This window comes from Natrix helvetica (genome assembly GCF_964273705.1).
Source record: "Natrix helvetica genome assembly, chromosome: 3".
Classification (NCBI taxonomy): Eukaryota; Metazoa; Chordata; class Lepidosauria; order Squamata; family Natricidae; genus Natrix; species Natrix helvetica.
In genome coordinates this window covers 113,870,115-113,890,422 of record NC_138549.1, presented here as the reverse complement: position 1 = coordinate 113,890,422, position 20,308 = coordinate 113,870,115, and the positions used below count along the sequence as shown (strand labels likewise).

General features: G+C 43.9%; 1 protein-coding gene across 1 annotated transcript; it reads left to right on the top strand.

Moving 5' to 3' along the window:
* Nucleotides 1–4,122: 4,122 nt before the first annotated feature.
* FOXE3 (forkhead box E3) lies at nucleotides 4,123–5,439 on the top strand (the record flags this gene model as incomplete). The annotated part of the gene is made up of 1 exon (XM_081945984.1): nucleotides 4,123–5,439. One exon carries the CDS (start codon nucleotides 4,123–4,125, stop codon nucleotides 5,437–5,439), a length of 1,317 nt encoding a protein of 438 aa, XP_081802110.1.
* Between the last annotated feature and the right edge of the window lie 14,869 nt (nucleotides 5,440–20,308).

The following is a 20,308-nucleotide window of genomic DNA, read 5'->3' as shown; positions in this document are numbered from 1 at the left end:
CCAGCTCCAGGACAAAAGGAAAACAGGGTAAAAGCAGCATGAATGAATCCCATAGGTAGCATATTCAATAAACCATGTGTCATGGGAACATAAGAAGTATGGAGCACAGCACTGAGAAGAGCCATGTTTATTGCAACTATCAGGAGGTGCCTGCTTTAGAAGAGGAACCCCAAACAATGGAAAAGTAAAGCCCAGAAATTTATTTATTTATTATTTTATTTTATTAAATTTGTTAGCCGCTCCCTCTCCACAAAGGGACTCGGGGCGGCGTACAATAAATAAAACACATATTATAAAATTACACATTGTACGGAGGAGGTATAAAACACAATACAATATTATAATAACATAGAAATATTAAAATAAGTTAAATTAAAACCCCAATGGAAATTACAAGTTTAAAAATTGCCAGGAGGAATAAAATGAAGCTATGGTTGAGCCAGGCCTGCTAGTTGAAAAAGGTGGGTCTTGAGTTTTGAACGGAAGGAGCGGAGGTCGGTGGTAATCCTAATATCTGGGGGGAGGTCATTCCAGAGGGCTGGGCCCATCACAGAGAAGGCCCTACTCCTGGGCACCGCCCTCTGGCACTGCTTAGTGGACGGCACCCGGAGAAGTCCCTCTCTGTGAGAGCGAATTGGTCGTAGGGATGTATGGGGCAGGATGCGATCCCGCATGTAGCTAGGTCCTGTGCCATGGAGCGCTTTGAAGATGGTAATCAATACCTTGAAACGCACCCGATAGACCACAGGAAGCCAGTGCAGCTCGTGCAGGAGAGGTGTTATATGGGAGTATCTCGTACTCCCCATAATCACCCGCGCAGCCACGTTCTGGACCAGCTGCAGTCTTCGAGTGCATCTCAAGGGAAGCCCCATGTAGAGAGCATTACAGTAGTCTAGGCGGGACGTCACCAGCGCGTGAGTGACTGAAAATGCAGGAAGGGCCCCATGCTTAAGTAAGCAATGAGCAAGTATAATGATAAATACAGAAATGTGGAAGAGCTATTCCCAGACAATTTCATTATAATTAATCCACTAAAATTCATGCAGTCATTCAGTTTGGATTTCATTTATTTGGTATATTGGATACAGTGGGAAAGCCTTGAAAATTGGCAGGTTCCAGCCTGCTAGTTGGCCACAATAATATTAATTATGTGCTCAGCGTCCTCAGGTAATTAATTATACAAAAACCCTGTAAATTGCAGGGCTTTTGTTCAGCATCTTGTTATAAATTTCATCCCCATCATCTGTCAATTTGATTGGCTTTGCTTGCTCCTCTTCCTAAGATTATAACTGAAATTCATCATTCTGAGTTTAAGTATGTGCGCAACAGACATATCATTCCAAGTCCAACTCCCATCCAGAAGTTTTCTCCTAAGTCACTGTTCATAGGATAGCAGTCTTTTGAAGCCCCCTATCCTTGAAATCAATAAGATCTACTTTGGTGTAGATCACACCACTTAATAGGCTCACATTTGTAGAAAATCCCAGAGGAAGGACACCTGATTTGATTGTCCTGAAAAGGGGTAGTCAAGGAGCACAGATTTATACATCTTTGTGTGTGCATGTGCGTTGTATCCTTGTTGGTTTAACCAGGGAAACAATTTCAATTCAAAACCTGAAATGGTAATAAAAAGACTACCTAAATCCATATGAAGCTGGGAAGCAGCAAGGCCAACAATGGGTGAGCCAGGTTGCTTGATATAATGCTATATTGATGCTGATTCAAACTACAGATAGAAGTTTGAAACAGCCTTTGTATGTATCAGGCAGTTTCTTTGTAGTTACAAACCAAGTTCCAAAAAATCATTTTGACTCAATTTGGAACTAGATGATGCTTTAAAAAGTAATCATTCTATACTCAGAAATGAATAACAAATTTTTATAAGAATGTTTGTGGGCCTATGGGGGAAGAAGATATTTTCAACAAAACAATTTGCCTGCAATTTTAATAGACAATGTGCCCTTAAATTGGTGCTGACCATTGGTGGGTTCCTAACCAGTTTACTACTGTTTTGCTGAGATGTTTTGTGCACCTAGCGACCCAGGCTGCCATACCACTACCGGTTCAGCTGAACCGGTCCGAACCGGTAGGAACCCACCACTGGGGCTAATTTATAGCAACCTATAGCAACTACATAGGCCCGCTCCAGGATAATCTGTCCCCATCCTGTCTTTCAGGTCTCCCAACCGTGCACTCATCACTGCTATAATTGAATTGATTCATCTGCCTGCTGGCCATCCTCTGGTTCTCTTTCTGTTCCATTCTCCGCCCCCGCTCCCCCCCCCCAGTATTATGGATTTCTCAGGAAAGCCTGGTCTCTGCATAATGTTTCTGAAATATGACAATATGAGTCTCTTCATTTGTGTCTCAAATGAAAACTCTGGATTATCCATATGCTTGTTTTCTTGGCTATCCATAGAATTCTATGAGGTCCTCTCCAATACCAACATTCTGAAGTATCAATGTTTTTTCTTATCCCCCCCCCCACCATTCTTCAAAGTATTTTAAAGTGGCACAAAAGAGTTCACTAGCTTTGAAAAACTGCAGATCTCTCCAGCAGGCAGGACATGGGAAGAGTGAATAATCCAATTGGAGTGCTGTTTGCTCTCCCAATCTGCATTGATATAAAGGTGCATTTTAATATAAGCAGCTGTCCCTAAGCGGTTTACAGTGTCAGCATATTGCCCCCAATAATCTGGGTCCTCATTTTACTGACCTTGGAAGGATGGAAGACCGAGTCAACCTTGAACTGGTCAGAATCGAACTGCTGGCGGTGGGCAGAACTAGTCTGCAATGCTGCATTCTAACCACTGCACCACCATGGATACAGCAGTCTTTTGGCTCTAAGTATCAAGTTTAGTTGCACATTTATGACAGGGACTGGCCTTTTCTCTCTCCAAGGCTATTTCTACCCTGATATTTTCCCAATTCTGCAATCCCTTTATTGGGAGATTCCCCAATAAGATTCCCCCCACCCCAGGTGCCAAAAGGAGAAAGCGAGAAGGAAAACTAATTCTTGTTCCACACAAATCAAGAGGACACCATCTGCAAAGGTTTAAGACACAACCAATAGAGAACCAGTGAAGATATGAAGATCACCAATGGGAAGAGAACAGTTTGGGGTAGGATTATTATGCATGGACCCAAGGAGAAAATGCACAGGGGTTCTTTTGCCAAATGGGGGAAAATGTGTGGATGCCATGCATCTAAAATTCTCTGGGGAAAGAGAAAAAAAACCATCCTTTGATACCGCTAAGTGATTTGGGAGTATCTGATAGCATTAACTCTGCCATTGGCCAATTCACTCAAGAACAGTTTGAGTCCCTTCCAACAATCCCCCAACATCTTTTCGGTAGTCTCTGCCCAAGTCTTTCCCCGCGTAGGTAGGGGAGAGAAAGAGACGGGAAGGCATTCTTCCTACGCCTTCTTGATATCTGTGCCTTTCAACCAAATTTCTATCCGCGACAAATGTCTACACAATGGGGATGGCCTCCTGCAAACACCCAACTAATCCTCTTCTCACGCAACCGCCTCTCCCGGCGCCTTTCGCCACTCGGCCTTTCCAAATCTCCGAAGCGGTTTTGGCTTTGAAGCAGTTCCACTTTCAAAGCAAAAAAGTACAATTCTTAAAAACTAAAGGGCCTTAGCAGCCGGGGAAGCCCCCGGTGGTTCGCGAGAGATGCTTACTAACGATTTATTGCAAAAAAAAAAAAAAAAAAAAAGGTGAGAGCTAAGCGAGCACCGGCTTTGCGTGTAAGTCCCGCTGAACGTCCTGGGGCAGGTTGCTGAGAAACCCCCTTGAGGATGGGGCTGCGCTTGTAACTGGGCAAGGAAAACCGCCCTTCCACCTGGCGCAGGTAGCCAAAGACTCGGGTTTTGGAGCGCTGCAGAGAAATGCCGGCTGCCCGCCTCGTTCTCAAAACTCTCGCTTGGTCGGTCGGGAGCAGGAATCGCACAGGTGGTGGGTGGGCAGCCACCGCCCCGTTCAGGGGGAGCTCCAGGGTGGCGCCAGGACAGAGCTATATAAAGCCACCCCCGGCCTCCTACTTGGTCCCAGCGGGAGCTGCATTCGCCCCGTTGCTCCCTTCCACCCCGGCCCTTTTTAAGAAAAAAAAATTGTATATGAATCTAGCCGGTTTTTCCTTCTTCTCCGGTAAGTGCACCATGACAGCCGACGCTTTCCACTCGCCCAGCCAGGGGACAAGCCCGGATTCCCCCGCTCTGCATCGGGCCTCCCCGTCGAGCTGCAAAGTGGAGCCCTTCTCGATCAAGTCGGAGCCCAGAGGGAGCCCGGCGGACAGAGGAACCGAGCAGCCCGCGGACGATCAGCCGCCCGGTCCCGGCGCCTCGGCCAGCGCAGGGGGCGGTGGCGGCGGCCGTCGAAGGAAGCGCCCGGTGCAGCGAGGGAAGCCCCCGTACTCCTACATCGCCCTGATCGCCATGGCCATCGCCAACGCGGCGGAGCGGCGGCTGACTCTGGGCGGCATCTACAAGTTCATCACCGAGCGCTTCCCCTTCTACCGCGAGAACCCCAAGAAGTGGCAAAACTCCATCCGCCACAACCTGACGCTCAACGACTGCTTCGTCAAGATCCCCCGCGAGCCGGGCCACCCGGGCAAGGGCAACTACTGGACCCTGGACCCGGCCGCCGAGGACATGTTCGACAACGGCAGCTTCTTGCGCCGCAGGAAGCGCTTTAAGCGCACCGACCTCACCACCTACCCGGGCTACATGCCCAGCGCCAGCGCCTTCACCTCCAACGCGGCTCCGGTCGGGAGGCCCGGTCCTTGCGGTGGCCCCGGAGTTCTGGGTTACCCGGGGGCCGGCGATCCCGTCTATTCCCCCGTCCGCGCCTACAGCCCCCAGCTCTCCGCCCTTCCCCAGTACCCGGGGGCGCCGTCTGCGCTGCCCTCGCGAATGTTCAGCATCGACAGCCTGATCAGTTCCAAACAGCAGCAGCAGCAACAACAACAACAGAATCAGCAACACCACCAAGCAGCTGCCCTACAGGCCTCCTCGGCAATGGGGATGGACCTGGGCCCTTACCATTCTTTGGGCCTGAACGGCGTGGGCGACCTGGGCCCCTGCCCGATGGGCAACCCGACGGAGACCTATTTCCAGGCGCAGCCGGTGAGTCCCGGCTTAATGGGTCGGCAGCCCGCAGCCCCGACTTACCCCTACGCCGCCTCTCCATCGGGCCACCTAGCGGTGCCTCCCGGCGCCTATTCGCCTCCCCACTCGCAGCTGTACGGAGCCCCCAGCAGGCTGCTTGTGCAACCCGGGCGCCCAGCCTCTTCCTGCCCGGAACACGCGGAGCAGCTGATGGGCCTCACAGCCTCGCAACTCAATGGGCTCGGCCAGTTTGGAGCCGCCGCCGCCGCCGGCAGTGCCTACCTGAGACAGTCAAATTTTTCCTCCGGCTTGGAGAAATATTTGTAAAGAGGAGGCAGCCAAAGCTACAAATTCACCCAAAAAATTCCTTTCTTTTAATAGACAGATGGAAGTCTGCTTCTAATTACTAATTAGCAATCATTCCCTAATGGGATTTAAAGAAATGCAACTTTTTCTGTATTGTTGTGTGGCAGCGTCTTGGCTTTCTTAGGATTGGCACTTTGAGATGTATATTCCGTACCTTCAATCACTGTATCTAAAGTGCATTTTATCTTGTGTGCTGGGCAGTGAGCACACGTTTAAATACTGGGGTTGGGGCCTTAAAAGACCAAAGTCTTGTCATTCCTCTGATGCACAATCTTTCCACATGTTCAATTGCACCCCCCCCCCCAAAACAGGGCTTTTTTTGTGCTTGTGGAACACGTTGGGGGGGGGGGCAGTTAAAGCAGGCTTAAAGCCTTGTCTCAGCTTCAATTAAAATACAGCAATATTTGGAAATCAGTGCCATTGGTGACCTTAGCATAAATTCAACCCGTCACATCCAAAGGGGGAAGATAGTGAAAGACAAAGTAACTAGGGAAGAAGTAATTTAGACTCTGGCCTTCTTTGTGACAGTTTTTCCAGGGAGAAGTACTGAATGAAAGAGATTGGGAAGGTGCTCCTTTCTGAGTAAATATTTCTTTCAAGGAACTTTCTCACCTTCTGGGATTTTCAGTCCACTGTGTGACCTTTGGGGCTTGAATGCTCATCAGTTTGAATGCTCCGTTGCTTGCAGAGATTAGAAAAGGTGTTCTAGAGCAGGGGTCTCCAACCTTGGCAACTTTAAGCCTGGTGGACTTCAACTCCCAGAATTCCTCAACCAGCTGGCTGGGGAATTCTGAGAATTGAAGTCCACCAACCTTAAATACCCCTGATCTAGAAGGAAAGAGGTTGGTCCCTCAGTTTATCTCAAGCTTTTTTCTCAATGGGTTTCTTTGCTGCTGGCTAATTGGAATGAATGAGAATTCTAAAAGGGGAAAGCAGCCACCCAACTATTTTTAAAAGCCAGTAGGTGGGATCTAACATGTTTACAACAGCCCCTCAATCAAGCTGTAGAAGTGTTTAACTAGTTTTATTGTTAACGTGGCTGGAGGGATTGTTCAGTCCATCATATGCGGAGAAAAACTGACCAGGCTGGGGAAAGAGTTCTAGTCTCAAAATCTGTGAAGCTTACAAAACTCCTTTTAAAGTGGAATGCATTTTCATTTCCATCTTGCCTTTTTCTCCAAGGAGTTTTGGGAAGAGCAGACCCTTATTGTCATGATTTCACATTAACCATTGGTTAGCCTGAGAAACAGCAACTAATCCAAGCAACAGCAATTTGTCAAAGCTCAAATGGGATTATGTCTTTTTATCCTCACAATAGTCCTGTTAGGCAGGTTGACCTGAGAGATGACGAGGGCCTGAATGCCACTCAATTCACTTAGTGTCTTTGTAGGAATTTATGGATCTTCTTCCCAAGTCCAGTTCAAAACGTTTATCTTCCGCAAACCATATTCATTGGAAAATGTCTGCATCGCTAATGATAATATATGAGCATTGGACATTTGTTCCATGACATCTTCATTTTGGTTCTAGAGCTGTATGCTTGAGGGAGAGCATCCCAACTTTCTAAGGGCTAGCAACTTGTGTATGCTGTGCTGTGATTGATTGGGTCAACAGCAGTACTTCAGTGCAATGTGCATCTTTTGAAAATCCCCATGGTGTAACAGTTTTGTTGTGCACATTTTTATTCTTTGATGTGTATCGTGCACATTATTTACAGATACACACAAAGATTGGATACAGAAGTGATTTGATGTCCATGAAACACCACGGTAATGCTTCAATATACATGAATTCAACAGTTTTGTTTACTAGATTGCTATACCATGTATCAGCAAAATTACATCTGAATTTTGTACAGTATTTTGTATAGTACATATGACATATATAGTACTGGAATAATTAATTGTACATATTGTATTTTGAACAATAGTGCCTTCTGAATAATAGTGTATATATAACTATAGTGCTCTATATAACTATATATAACTATATATAATAGTGGATACACTATATATATATAGTGGATGTAAATATTTTAGAACTTTTTATTGGACTGAAAACCTGTAACCAAATAAAGATCTTAGTAAACCACTTTACTTAAACTAAAGTTTTATGATTTAAATGATTTAGTGGCAATCCTGAGCCCTGCCTTAACACCAGTTTTAACTAATCACACTAGCATTCCAATTTTTCTGGCAAAACATTATTCAGAGTTTTGAGATCAGAGTTTCTACTGACTTCAAGTTAAATACTTTTGTGCTAATTGGATTACAGATTTGTCAAAGATAATTAGAAAGTAACGAATACCAGAATTTTCAGTATTAATTTTTAATTTTGGTCAAAGTAGACCAGATTGGAGTAGCAAGGCAATATCTGAACTGTGCTTTATCGGGATTACTAAAAATTCAATAAAATAAATTTTCTGCATTTACAGAGCTAGTATGCTAGGAAGAAGTCCAAGATTAGAAATCTTATTTCCTCATTATCTAGATGGGGTATTATTGTTATGACTTTTCTTATGACTTTATCTGTGTGTTTACAGAAATATGTAATCGTATGAATCCCACCTTCACCACTGAATAAGTTTAGCCATGGATGCATTATTTCTACATGAACAAGCCTTACTTATTAGTCAGAATGCATTTTTGTTCATCTGAGGGTTGTTGGTTTTTTTTAAACAGAAAAATTAAGTGTTTCTTTTGGACAGGCTTCAGCAAGCTGTTTCTGCTTTGCCTATGGAATATGTACCTTGAATGTATACTTTATTCTTAAAATGTGAATATATACTTTATCATTAAAATGGAAAAAAATATAAAGCAAGCAAAGAATTATACTTGTTTAAATGTTCTTTGTGGCCCATAATGTGCCTGATCCATTAAAAACATAGTTTCTTAAATTTTGACTCATCGGTTCTTACGTTTGGGGTGCAGAGGTGTTTCATTTTCTCAGAATTTTATTATATCCGAATGGTTTAATGTGGTTGACTCTTTTCCAATATGGGGGTTTATAAAGGCAGCTATGTGTACAATTATTAAATGGGATTGTTTTTCTGAGTCTATGTTTGAGATTCAGCCTTGTTCCCACATCCAGAAAGCCCTGTTTTTATAGTCAACCTTGGATTCTGCTTTAGAGATTTTTGATTTGGTAATGAGTCTTCCTGTATTCACTAGATGGTCTCTAGAAAGTGAGCAGTGACAAGGTAAAGCAAAATTTAATCAAATATACTCATGACAAAAACCTGCACTAAAGAAGGTTTACTTTATTTTCCCAGTTCAGAAGACCACCAGATATTTTCCTTAATTTGATTTTGTCCCTTAGTTGTTTTATTCAGAAATTTATTAAAATGTCTTGGTGGAAACTATAAACAAATGATGCAATAATTGTACACATATTTTATACATAACTATTCATAAAGAAGTGGCTTTCAGTTTCACTGAACTTACAACTTAGGCAAATACATTCCAACGAATTAGAGCTGTCTTACAAGTTTTATCTTTATCAATGCCAATAGATGAAAATTGCAAGTATATTACTTTATTAGATTTTGGATTCCATGACCTGATAGCAGAACATGGTAGAGTTAGAATGTGACAATCGGTTCTATTTACACATGGGAAAAATGATCAAAGAAATGGCCAAATGAGAGTTAAAGAAAGAGGAAAAGAAGAAAAAGTTGAACTTTTCTGCAATCTTCTGTGAATACCTGTGAATCTTTTACCTTTCAAAAGTGATTTTCTTTTTAGAAACAGACTCAGTGCAACTCCTTTTTTAGATACAGATCTAGGTGGTACAACTTGATCAGATATATTCTTATTGCTCAGTGTTTTTTTGGATATTGCTGAAGACATAAATGAAGGTCAAAAAAGAAAAAAGTAGCCAGTTCACATTAATTGCCACTGATCCCAATGAAGCAGGGAGCTTGTAATCTGCAAACTTTTGTGGATAATCGGACTGTTAAATTTCAAGGTTTCACAAATCAATGATGATACCATTATTATGTCAGCTAAGACAGTGGTGGGATTCAATTTTTTTTACTACTGGTTCTGTAGGCGTGGCTTGGTGGGCGTGGCAGGGGAAGGATACTACAAAATCCCCATTCCCTCCCAATCAGCTGGGACTCAGGAGGCAAATAATATATGGGGGCAGAGCCAATCAGAGGTGGTATTTACTGGTCCTCCAAACTACTCAAAATTTCCACTACCGGTTCTCCAGAACTGGTCCGAACCTGCTGAATACCACCTCTGATCTAAGCATTACAAAAAAGAAACAAGGAAGTTAAATATTTCTTTTTGTATCTTAAGTGTTATTATTGAGTAGGTGAGATAAATCCTTCGCCTAAGGACAATATTCTAAATGTGACACCCATTGGTAAATATAGACTCAGTTAAAGTTTTTGTTTGGGCTCAAATAAAGATTTTTAAAAACGTTTATTTATTTAATTAATTTCTAGGCTACTCAACTCCAGAGAATTCTGGGCAGCTTCACAAAGCAAAAAGAACAGTAATTCCATTTAAAAATAACAACATCCATAAAACAACAGTTGTCTGCGGGAACAAACCGTCCTTTCCTATATTCCTCCAGCTTTATGATACGTGTGTACCACCTACAAATCAATATCCATGTAGGGGAGAGATGTCTTTGGCATGGTTCTTACCAGAAAAAGTCCTCAGTTCATTTGACCTGGCTGAACTTAGTTAATGGCAATTGAGTTATTTAGAGCTGATCTCCCATTTGTGCAAACCAGAAGGAAGTTTGAAATCTGTCTGGGAAGCTTTTCTGAAAGCTCTTGAAGATCTTAGCAAGATCTTTGGCTTTTAGTCTCTGAAGTATGGCTGGAGACAGCTGGACTCCAGTTGTCTGAAGAGCCTCATTACTTCTCTCTTATGTTTTTTTACCTGACTCCTTTTTTGTACCCTTGAAATTGTCTTGTAGGCTCTCAACCTTTTCCAACTGAGCCCTCTCTGGAATGTTGCAGTATTTATTTTCTGATACTACACTTAGCCCATCCATTTTAATATTTGTGTTTGTGTGTTATACATGTTACGGTGTTTTCAGAAACTTAAATAGCTTACTATTTTCTAAAGAGATCAATAGTCAATGACTGAAGCATGCAAAGCACCAAAAGCATCATATTTGTATTTAATCAAGGTAATTATTCTGCTCCAAAGCAGAATCTGTTTGTCAGTGAGGACTCTCACCTTTGACATTCAGCTTGATCAAAATCAAGATTAGAATCTAGGCTTGAAGGACATGAGATGGTCCTGCATATATACATGTTCATATTCTGGAACTTTTTAGAAAAATACCTGCATTTCCATCTGGAACAAAGCTTACCCACATTAGTTAATGTGAATGAATATATATCTTGCTGACTTTAGATGAATTTTGGGGACAGCCTAGAGGAAAAGCTGAAGGTGGCAATCTTATAATTCCTCACCCCTTAACTTAGAAAATGAACAAAATGGCAATGAGTGGCTTTTAAACAAATATAAGGAGTGCCATCCTGATTATCTTAATGTATCACAACTAGCCTTTTAAGCTTTCGTTTCAAAAGCTTGTTTATAACAGGGATGAATCAAGCAAATGAGTTGGATTAAAGTGTCATGAAGGGCATAAGCCTAGCAGGGCCAAGATGGATTTAGTTTGAGACAAAAAAAATGTATGAGCGCCTTGCTGATGGCATAAAACTCGGCTATTTTAGATAGGTGAAACACCAATGGAAATAATTGTTACTAATGAAGAAAAACAAATTATAAATAGCTTCTCCTTTTACTCAACCGTATGTAGAAAATGCAGTTTGTTTCAATTAATTTAACAATTATGGGAACTGCTTTGTTACTAAATGTGCTAGAACCTTCCTCATTTCTGGAAATATAGATGTTAAATGTGGCTTAGAGGAATGAAAAGTGCTAAAACAGAAAGGGAGGCAAAATTGGGTCAAATATCATCTCTCTCTATAACTGAACTATAATTCTAGAAAAATCACGATATCAAAAATAATGAGTGTTTTTTTTACTACATTGAATTGAAAATCTCTCCAAGCAAATAAGCGTTCCTCCTTTGAAGGAAAATTCAAAAGGGGTGGTTACAAACCTATTGTCAATTTATAAAAATACCAGGTTTTTGTTATAAATTACACCCATGCCCCTATTCCCCAGATGTGCCTGATTTTTTTTGCCTTGCTTTGTTAATAATATTTTTCAAAGAATCACTTAGCTTCTTCAGAACATTGATTAAAGTATCAATGAATATGGACTGTGATTTTATATTGCAGGATATATGTATTTTTCAACAGCCTTCTTCTGGGCAAAACTGCCTGTATTGGGGCTGTTCATTTTCAAATTATGCCAATATGAAAAATGAGGATTAAGAAGCCTTTTCTAAGCCTGCAAAGGTAAGTAGAACAGCAAGGAGGGGGGGGGGGACAGCTGTGCTGCGCAATTTAGATTCACTAGAAAGCAGGGTTTCCTGATTTCTAGCGAATGTAAATCACACGGCACAGAGGATTGTCCGAACTGCCAGTTTGCCCGAACCGGTAGCATTTTTTTTACTACTGGTTTGGGCAAACTGGTCCGGACTGGTAGCATTTCACCCCTGGCTATATCCATGAAGTTATCAGGAGTTAAGCCTGACTTGAAAGAGACATCAAGCAGTTACCACTACTACTGTAGCTATTTAAAAGTTTCCTCCATACTCTGCCCACTTTATTAATACAATGACTGTTAGATACTAGCTTCAGCTATAATGGTTTCCACCAAGGTCCTCTGTTCCAGCGGGAACAGAGGTTTAATCTCATTGGTCGAAGGGTCTGACAGCTCCCTATAAAAGGGCTGCTGTCAGACTCAACCTTCGCTGGATTGTACATAGTTGCTACTGAGTTAATAAAGAGCTGTTGTTACCGTTAGCCTGTGTGTGCCTTTCTATTACCCGATCTAACACTGGCGACGAAGGTGGGATTGGAAGGCAACTAGGCGAACCAAAAAGAGCGTAGCAATCCAGCAAGTAAATCCAGCCCGGAGCTCAGCGCAACTTCGAGCAGCCATTTTTGAGCGGCAAACTCAAAACCCCCTCAGAACACAAAATGGCCATGCACGCCCCACCAACTCCGTATGACCCAGTCACCGAGCACTGGGACTCGTATATGCTGAGGTTCGTCTGCTTCCTCGAAGCCAACGACCTCATGGGCCTTTCTGAAGGCCATAAGAAAAACATGTTCCTTGGTTACTGTGGATGGGAAGTGTTCAAAACTGCCAAAGACCTGTCAGAACCAACGCTGCTACAAACAGTCACTTGGTCTGTGCTCCAGCAGACACTGAGGACTCACTACGCTCCCAAGCCATTTAAGCACATCTGCCAGCACAAATTTATTATTTGCAACCAGAAGGAAGGTGAATCAATCAACGAGTACGTTGCAGCACTACGAAAGGCCACAGCATACTGCGAGTTCCGAGACTTTGATGAGCTCATACTTGACTGCATCATATGCGGTGTGTGGGTTATTAATTTACAGAGGAGGTTACTCGCCAAATCTAACTTCACTCACTCTCACTGAGACCTCAGAAGGCAAAGAAGATGACAGCTGCCGCATGCGCAGTAGCCGCACCAAGCCAGGGGGCAAATTCGAACAGCTAGCATCTTGCGTTAGCTGCAGAGGAGACCATGCCCATTGGCTTGCCATTTCTGTGATGCTATCTGCCAGCGCTACGAGTGAAAGGGGCACATCACCAAAGTTTGCAGAAGCGAGCATCCCACGACCACCTGGCAGCCAAGAAGCCGATCCAACCGCCAGCATAGGTCCAACCAAGGGACATGGCAGAAGACACCATAGCACTCAGAGGGCGACACCAAAGTCATCTACCACACCTCAATCAGCAAAGTCCGCACTAGGTGGCCAAAAAAGCTGAAGGTCACAGTCCTCATCGAGGGCTCTCCATGCGATATGGAGATCAACACATGGTCATCACTGACCATCATGCCATGGTCTACACTCAAGCGGGCTATCCCTAGCCTGAAGAAGCAATATCTACATGCCCCTGACATCTGCGTCCGCGATTACCAGGGGAACCGAGTCCCCATCGTGGGCTAGGGCACCTTCTGGGTGCAATTCAAGAAATACAATGGCCAGCTCCCAGTGACAGTGGTCAGCGGTGACCTGCAGAGCCTCCTGGGGCTTGACTGGTTTGAAGCCCTGGGCCTAGAAGTGACCGGTATCAACGCCTTGAAAGACGAGAATGCTGAAGCAATTTTTAAGGAGTTTGAGGACATTTCGGCACTGGTCTGGGTAAATATGTGGGGACTCCAATCTCTTTTAATTTGGACCCCAACATAGTCCCCATAAGGCTAAAACCCAGGAGAGTACCTTTCGCTCTCCGCCCCAAAATTTATCTGGAAATTGACAAGCTCGTAGGCCAGGGAATCCTAGAGCCAGTTGATCATGCATGCTGGGAGACCCCTATAGTGACACCAGTCAAATCTGATGGTCTGTCTGCATCTGCATGGACTACAAATTCACAATCAATAAAGCATTATAATAAAGCGCTTACCTTGTACCCATTGTACAGCACCTACTACATTATCTAGGCCATGGCAAAGTATTTGCTAAATTGGACATGGCGCAGGCATACCAAAAATTGCCTGTAGGTGGAGCTACGGCAGAGGCCCAAACCATTGTGACACACAGGGGTGCATTCAAATGTCACCACCTGCAATTTGGAGTTAGTATTGCCCCTGGACTGTTCCAAAGCATCATGGAATGGCTTTTGCAGGGGATTCCAGAAGTCGTCCCCTGTTTCTATGACATCTTGGTATCGGCTGCAAATGAGGTGCTTATGAACTGTTTTGGCTAGAATTAGAGACAAGGGCCTCCATCTCAAAAAAGAAAAATGCCAAATTAATGTGCCAAGGGTTGAATTCTTAGGGTACCTAATCGACGGCTCTGGGATTCACCATGAAAAAAATTAAAGCAATTCAGGACACCCCTACACCTCACAATCAAACCGAACTACAAGCATTCCTCGGGCTCCTTAATTTCTACAGCGTCTTTCTTAAACAGAAAGCCACCGTTGCTGTCTCCTGGTGAAGAACGTGGTGGTCCTGGGGCAGAACCAAGGCTGCTGCATTTGCCGTGGTAAAAAGACTTCTCTCAGCAGACACGTTCCTGGTGCAATACAGCCAGACCCTGCCATTGGTGCTGACCTGTGGCACTTCCCCGTTTGGCGTCGGAGCTGTCCTCAACCACTGCATGCCCAATGGAACCAAGGCTCCCATAGCCTTTTACTCTAGGACCTTGTCCGTTGCCGAGCGGAACTACAGCCAGCTGGACCGTGAGGCTTTGGCTGCAGTAAAAAGGTTCCATGAGTACCTATACGGTTGTGATTATGGACCATAAGCCGCTACTGGGTTTGCTGGCTGGGGACCGACCTACTCCTGTGTCATTATCACTGCGGATGACCAGATGGACCATTTTCTTAGCTGCCTACTCCTACCGCCTCGTCCACTGACCAGGCTCCACTTTGGGGCACGCCAACGCTCTAAGCTGCTGGTCGCTACCAGAACTTCTTGCTGACCCTATCCCCGAGATGCCAGTTCTTCTCATTGACTGCTTAGAGACTGGTCCTGTCTCGTCTAGTGACATTGCCCACCACTCTGCAAAAGACTCAACCATCAAACTCATTTTGAACTGGGTGTGGAGGGGGTGCCCCAAGGGGCCTGTTGGGCCCAAATTCAAAATGTACCATTATAAGCATGATGAATTGTCTGTTGTTAATGGCTGCTTGCTGTGGGGGGACCGGGTCATTGTTCCACCCAAACTGCGCATTGCAGTATTAGAGGCTTTACATGTAGGGCATCCTGGAATTGTCAGGATGAAGTCTTTGGCCATGAGTTACATGTGGTGGCCTAACATGGACAGGGAGATGGAAGAATGGGTGGCTACCTGCACACCGTGCCAGGAGTCCAGACCAGCTCCCCCAGATGCGCCCTCTAAGGAGTGGGAGCGACCTCAGGCACCATGGTCTAGGGTGCACATTGATTTTTCTGGCCCAGTTCATGGCCAGACATTCCTCGTAGTTGTGGACGCCTACTCGAAATGGCTAGAGGTAATCCTGATGACCTCCACTATGGCAGAAGCAGTCATCAAGGTACTACAGAGACTTTTCTCCACACACGGCCTGCCCAACGTCCTGGTCTCTGACAACGGGCCCCAATTTACGGCCATGCAATTCGAGACCTTCTTAGCAGCACAGGGAATCAGACATGCCGTGGTTGTGCCATTCCAGCTGGCCTCCAATGGTCAGGCGAAGAGAATGGTGAGATCTGCAAAAGAGGCCCTATCTAGGATGGACCCGGGAGATTGGCAAATAGGTGGTTGACCACTATTTGCTAATTCAATACATCACACCCAGTGCCACTACAGGGAGAAGCCCCTCTGAGCTTCTCATGGGTTGCCGGCTAAGGTACCACTTAGACCGGCTACACCCAAACTATTCTGCCGCATCGCCCCCCTGACTCCACAAGCAAGATTCGGAACTTTAGTGTAGGGGATTCAGTTTATGCCACAACTACGCCGGGGGAACTCTGTGGATTCCTGCCACAGTGATAGGCATCACCGGGCCTCGCTCTTATCTTGTAGAGCTCGAGGACGGTCAGAATTGGAGAAGGCACGTTGACCAACTCCGTGGCCGCCTCTTCAACTCCACCCTTAGACAACCAGAGGTAACTCCTGCACGAGTTAGCCAAAGCCCTACCCAAACGGAGCAAGAACTCACTCCATCCACAGACAGCTCAAGCCCGAGGGTACCGAGAAACCTATCTGGTTGTGTTGCAGGCCTGCAGCAAGCTCCGAGCGAACCGGCTCTAGAAGCTCCAGCCGCAGCCTGTGAAAGGTTCCAGGAGCTTCCACCAAGCGGAGCTGCGGAGCAAACAGGTCTGTCTGACCTGTCCAAAGAGCACCGTCCGACTGAACTGCGTAGGTCAGGCAGAGCTACCAAAAAGCCCATCTACCTGCGTGACTATGTAACCAGTTGGATTACTCCATCTAAGAGGGGAGGGGTATTAGATACTAGCTTCAGCTATAATGGTTTCCACCAAGGTCCTCTGTTCCGGCGGGAACAGAGGTTTAATCTCATTGGTTGAAGGGTTTGACAGCTCCCTATAAAAGGGCTGCTGTCAGACTCAACCTTCACTGGATTGTACATAGTTGCTACTGAGTTAATAAAGAGCTGTGGGTGCCTTTCCATTACCCAATCTAATTTGATGGCCATGATTTGATTGGTTGAGTATATTTGATTGCGCTGAATTCCAATAAATAATGAAACAAAATCCATGTGCACCATCTTTAGTTTCTTGAATAAATAAAATTACTATAGTCAACATATAGTTAAGAAGTTATTCTGTAAATTTACTGTACTGCAAACAGTAAAATTTTACTGTACAATTTTATACTGTAGTAATTTCTTAGCGTGCATGGATCTTGATTTCGTATCAATAGCTTAGTTCCAGATACTTTGGTCTACTGAAATCCTAGAGATTTGATGATAATGATAAGCATGCAGGATCCAGTGATTTCACTGGGTTTATGCTAAGTCTAAATCAAATTTGGATCTGGGGCAAAATACACAGTCCATAAATATTACTGACTTAATCACCTGCCAATGATGAGGGAACATTGTTTGCTTTCTGGAAATAAAAGATCTGCAATAATCCTTTGTTCCTGTTTTCACCCAATTTGTCCCTTTCTATTCTTCACAAAACAAAACAAACCCCTTAACTGTTAAAAATACTGATAGAGAAGAATATGTGTAGCTTAGGGCTAATATGAGGTATTCTCTGAGCTTGGACATTTTGCAAACATTTCATTACCCAAACTAGGTAACGTTATCAATGCACTGAGGATGTTAACTAATCTGAGTAATGAAACATCTTCAAAAAAAACCGGCCAAGATCAGAGAATACCAGGGACCCCTAACTCGTAAAAATGTTATCGAGTTAGCTTTAGCTCATGTGCACTCTCTAGTGCTGCAAAATAAAATAGCAACTGAGGTGCTGCTTTCCTTTAATTCTTCTGTTTCCCAGGATATGGAAGAGAAATCCAAATTATTTCTTAACTTTTGTGTGCACACAGTCTTTTGTAAAAGATATGTGAATGTCATCCCCCCCCCCCCAGTATTGCGTTTTAGGATGATCTTCCCCTTAATCCCCAAATTATTTACTTACACATAGACTTGAAGGATCTCAGGATCTGTTTGTGAACATCTTGGAGAAAATAAATTGGAAGGGGCCATTTTTATTATGGTTCTCTGTGACCATTGAAGTAAAGACAAGGGTAGAGAAAGCTCAAACAGCATTCTTCAAAATGAAAAAGGTCTTCTGCATGCAGTCACGACGTAAGCCTAAGACTGAAAATCAGGCTTGTCCGATGTTACATCTTTTCTATTCTGTTCTACGGAGTGGAGAGTTGGTCTCTGACAGAAAGCCACTTGAAAGCCACTAGAAGCATTTGAAATGTGGATGTGGATTTACAGACAGATGTTACGTATAACATCTGGGTTGACAAAATCAGAAAGGAGGAGGTGATAAGCCACCTGGGAAAGCAAAGGGAAATCATGAAAAAGCTAAAGTTAGAATATTTCGGACATGTGATGCAACACCCTGAAAAATACGGCATACTTCACTTAACCCTCCAGGGAAAGATTGAAGACAAATGAGGTGCAGGCATGGGGATGTGGGTTGCTGCTGGCATTGCTGCCAGTTTGCTTCGGGCGCATGGGCGCAATTGTCTGTAAATTGTTCTGCGCATGCGCAAAAATGAAAAAATTACTAAAAAACATGCTGGCAATGGCAGCGGCGACCAGGGAACCAGTTTGGGGGCTGTCCAGGTGGGTGTTGCTGCTGGTTCTGCGACCAAGGCCAAATTACCACTACTGGTTCACCCAAACCAGTGCGAACTGGTAGCAACTCACCTCTGTCCAGGCAGAAGAAGAACATCATGGCTTCAAAATCTAAGGGGCTGGTTTGGACAAAACTCAGCAGCACTTTTTCATGTGTCTGTTGATAAAAATAGGGTCCCCAACATGATTGCCAATGTCCAATGACGGATATGGCACAAGAAGAAGAATGGGTGTTTGGACAGGCTGCTTATTATAGCCCTGAAGCTGAGAGAATGTATATACTCTTGCTTTAAGGCAGTGCTTCTCAAATAGTGGGGCGGGCCCCCCAGGGGGGGCATGAGGCTCCGTAAAGGGGGGCTCAGCTCAAATTATTTTATATATTTTTGTTTTGCAGGTTAAAGTTTTTTTTAATATTGTGTTCCTTTAAATCCTGTGCTCCTTTAAATCTTTTCTGCTACAGTTAATAAAGCTATTCTTTGTTGTAAATTGATCCACATTTCTTTCTTTTTTTATTCTCTTATACGTTAATAAGGATACAGTGTTATGCAGAGGTGTACTTATAACAATTTTATAGACAAATGATACTATTTACAGTCGCGCGGGGGGCGCGAAATGTTTTATTCTTCCTAGGGGGGGCATGACAGAAAATAATTGAGAAGCACTGCTTTAAGGTGAGCTTAATTGGATCTGTATTAATTGCGTTTAGTTCTGTCCTTTAATCTAGGTATTCAAGACAGCTGACACAAGGATCTCCTATAATCTCAGCCTCATAATATAAACCTTGCCCGACTGGATTGGCTAAAAGAGAGCAATCATCCAGTGAGTTTTGTGCATGAATATGGACTTGAAGCTGGGACACTCACTCTCTACACTGGGTTTCATCAGATGGAGAGATAGTGTTGAAGGTTTGCAACGGGCTCTGAATTGAGGGATGCATTAGGACAAAATACTAGCGTATCCTTTCTGGAAATGTAATGCTGTTTAAAGTAATCATTTTCTTCTGGGTAGCTTAATTGCTTTTTTGGTTCCACACAGTATTCTTAGGAAATGAAGGAAATATATTCTACCAGCAATGTTTTTTTTTTTTTGTTTAACATCCATCCATCCATCCCTTTTCTTTCAGGAAAAAGGGAGATAACACGATTTTCTAAGTCTCTTGGATTGAACAAGCAGTAGACAGTAATAGAGGAGTTGAGGAATGAATAAAGTGATCTAAAACTGCTGAAGAAAACCGGCAGAAGGCAATGCTGGGAAAAACAGTGAGAAGTTTGAGATACAGGTAGTCCCCAACTTACAAACAGTTCGTTTCGTGATCATTCAAAGTTAAAAAGTCACTGAAAAAGTGATTTATGGCCGTTTTTAACACTTACAACTACAGCATGCATCCCCACAGTTACCTGTCTTACATTCAGATGCTTGACAACTGACTCACATTTATGACGGTTGCGATGTGTCCCAGGGTCATGTGATCCCCTTTTGCGGTCCTCTGACAAGAAAAATCAACGTGGAAGCCAGATTCACTTAACAACCGTGTTACTAACTTAACATGGCAACTGTGGAAAGAAAGATCACAAAGTGGAGCAAAATTTGCTTAACAACTGTCTCACTTGGCAACAGAAATGTTGAGCTCAATGTGCTCTTAAGTTGAAGACTACCTGCAAATATATAGCTTGCTTCAGTGGTGGGATTCATTTTTTTTTTACTACGGGTTCTGTGGCCATGGCTTGATGGGCATGGCAGGGGAAGGATACTGTAAAATCTCCATTCCCTCCCTACTCCAGAGGAAGATTACTGCAAAATCCCCATTTCTTCCCAATCAGCTGGGACTCGGGAGGCAGAGAATAGATGGGGGCAGGGCCAGTCAGAGCTGGTATTTACCGGTTCTCCGAACTACTCAAAATTTCCGCTACCGGTTCTCCAGAACCTGCTGAATGCCACCTCTG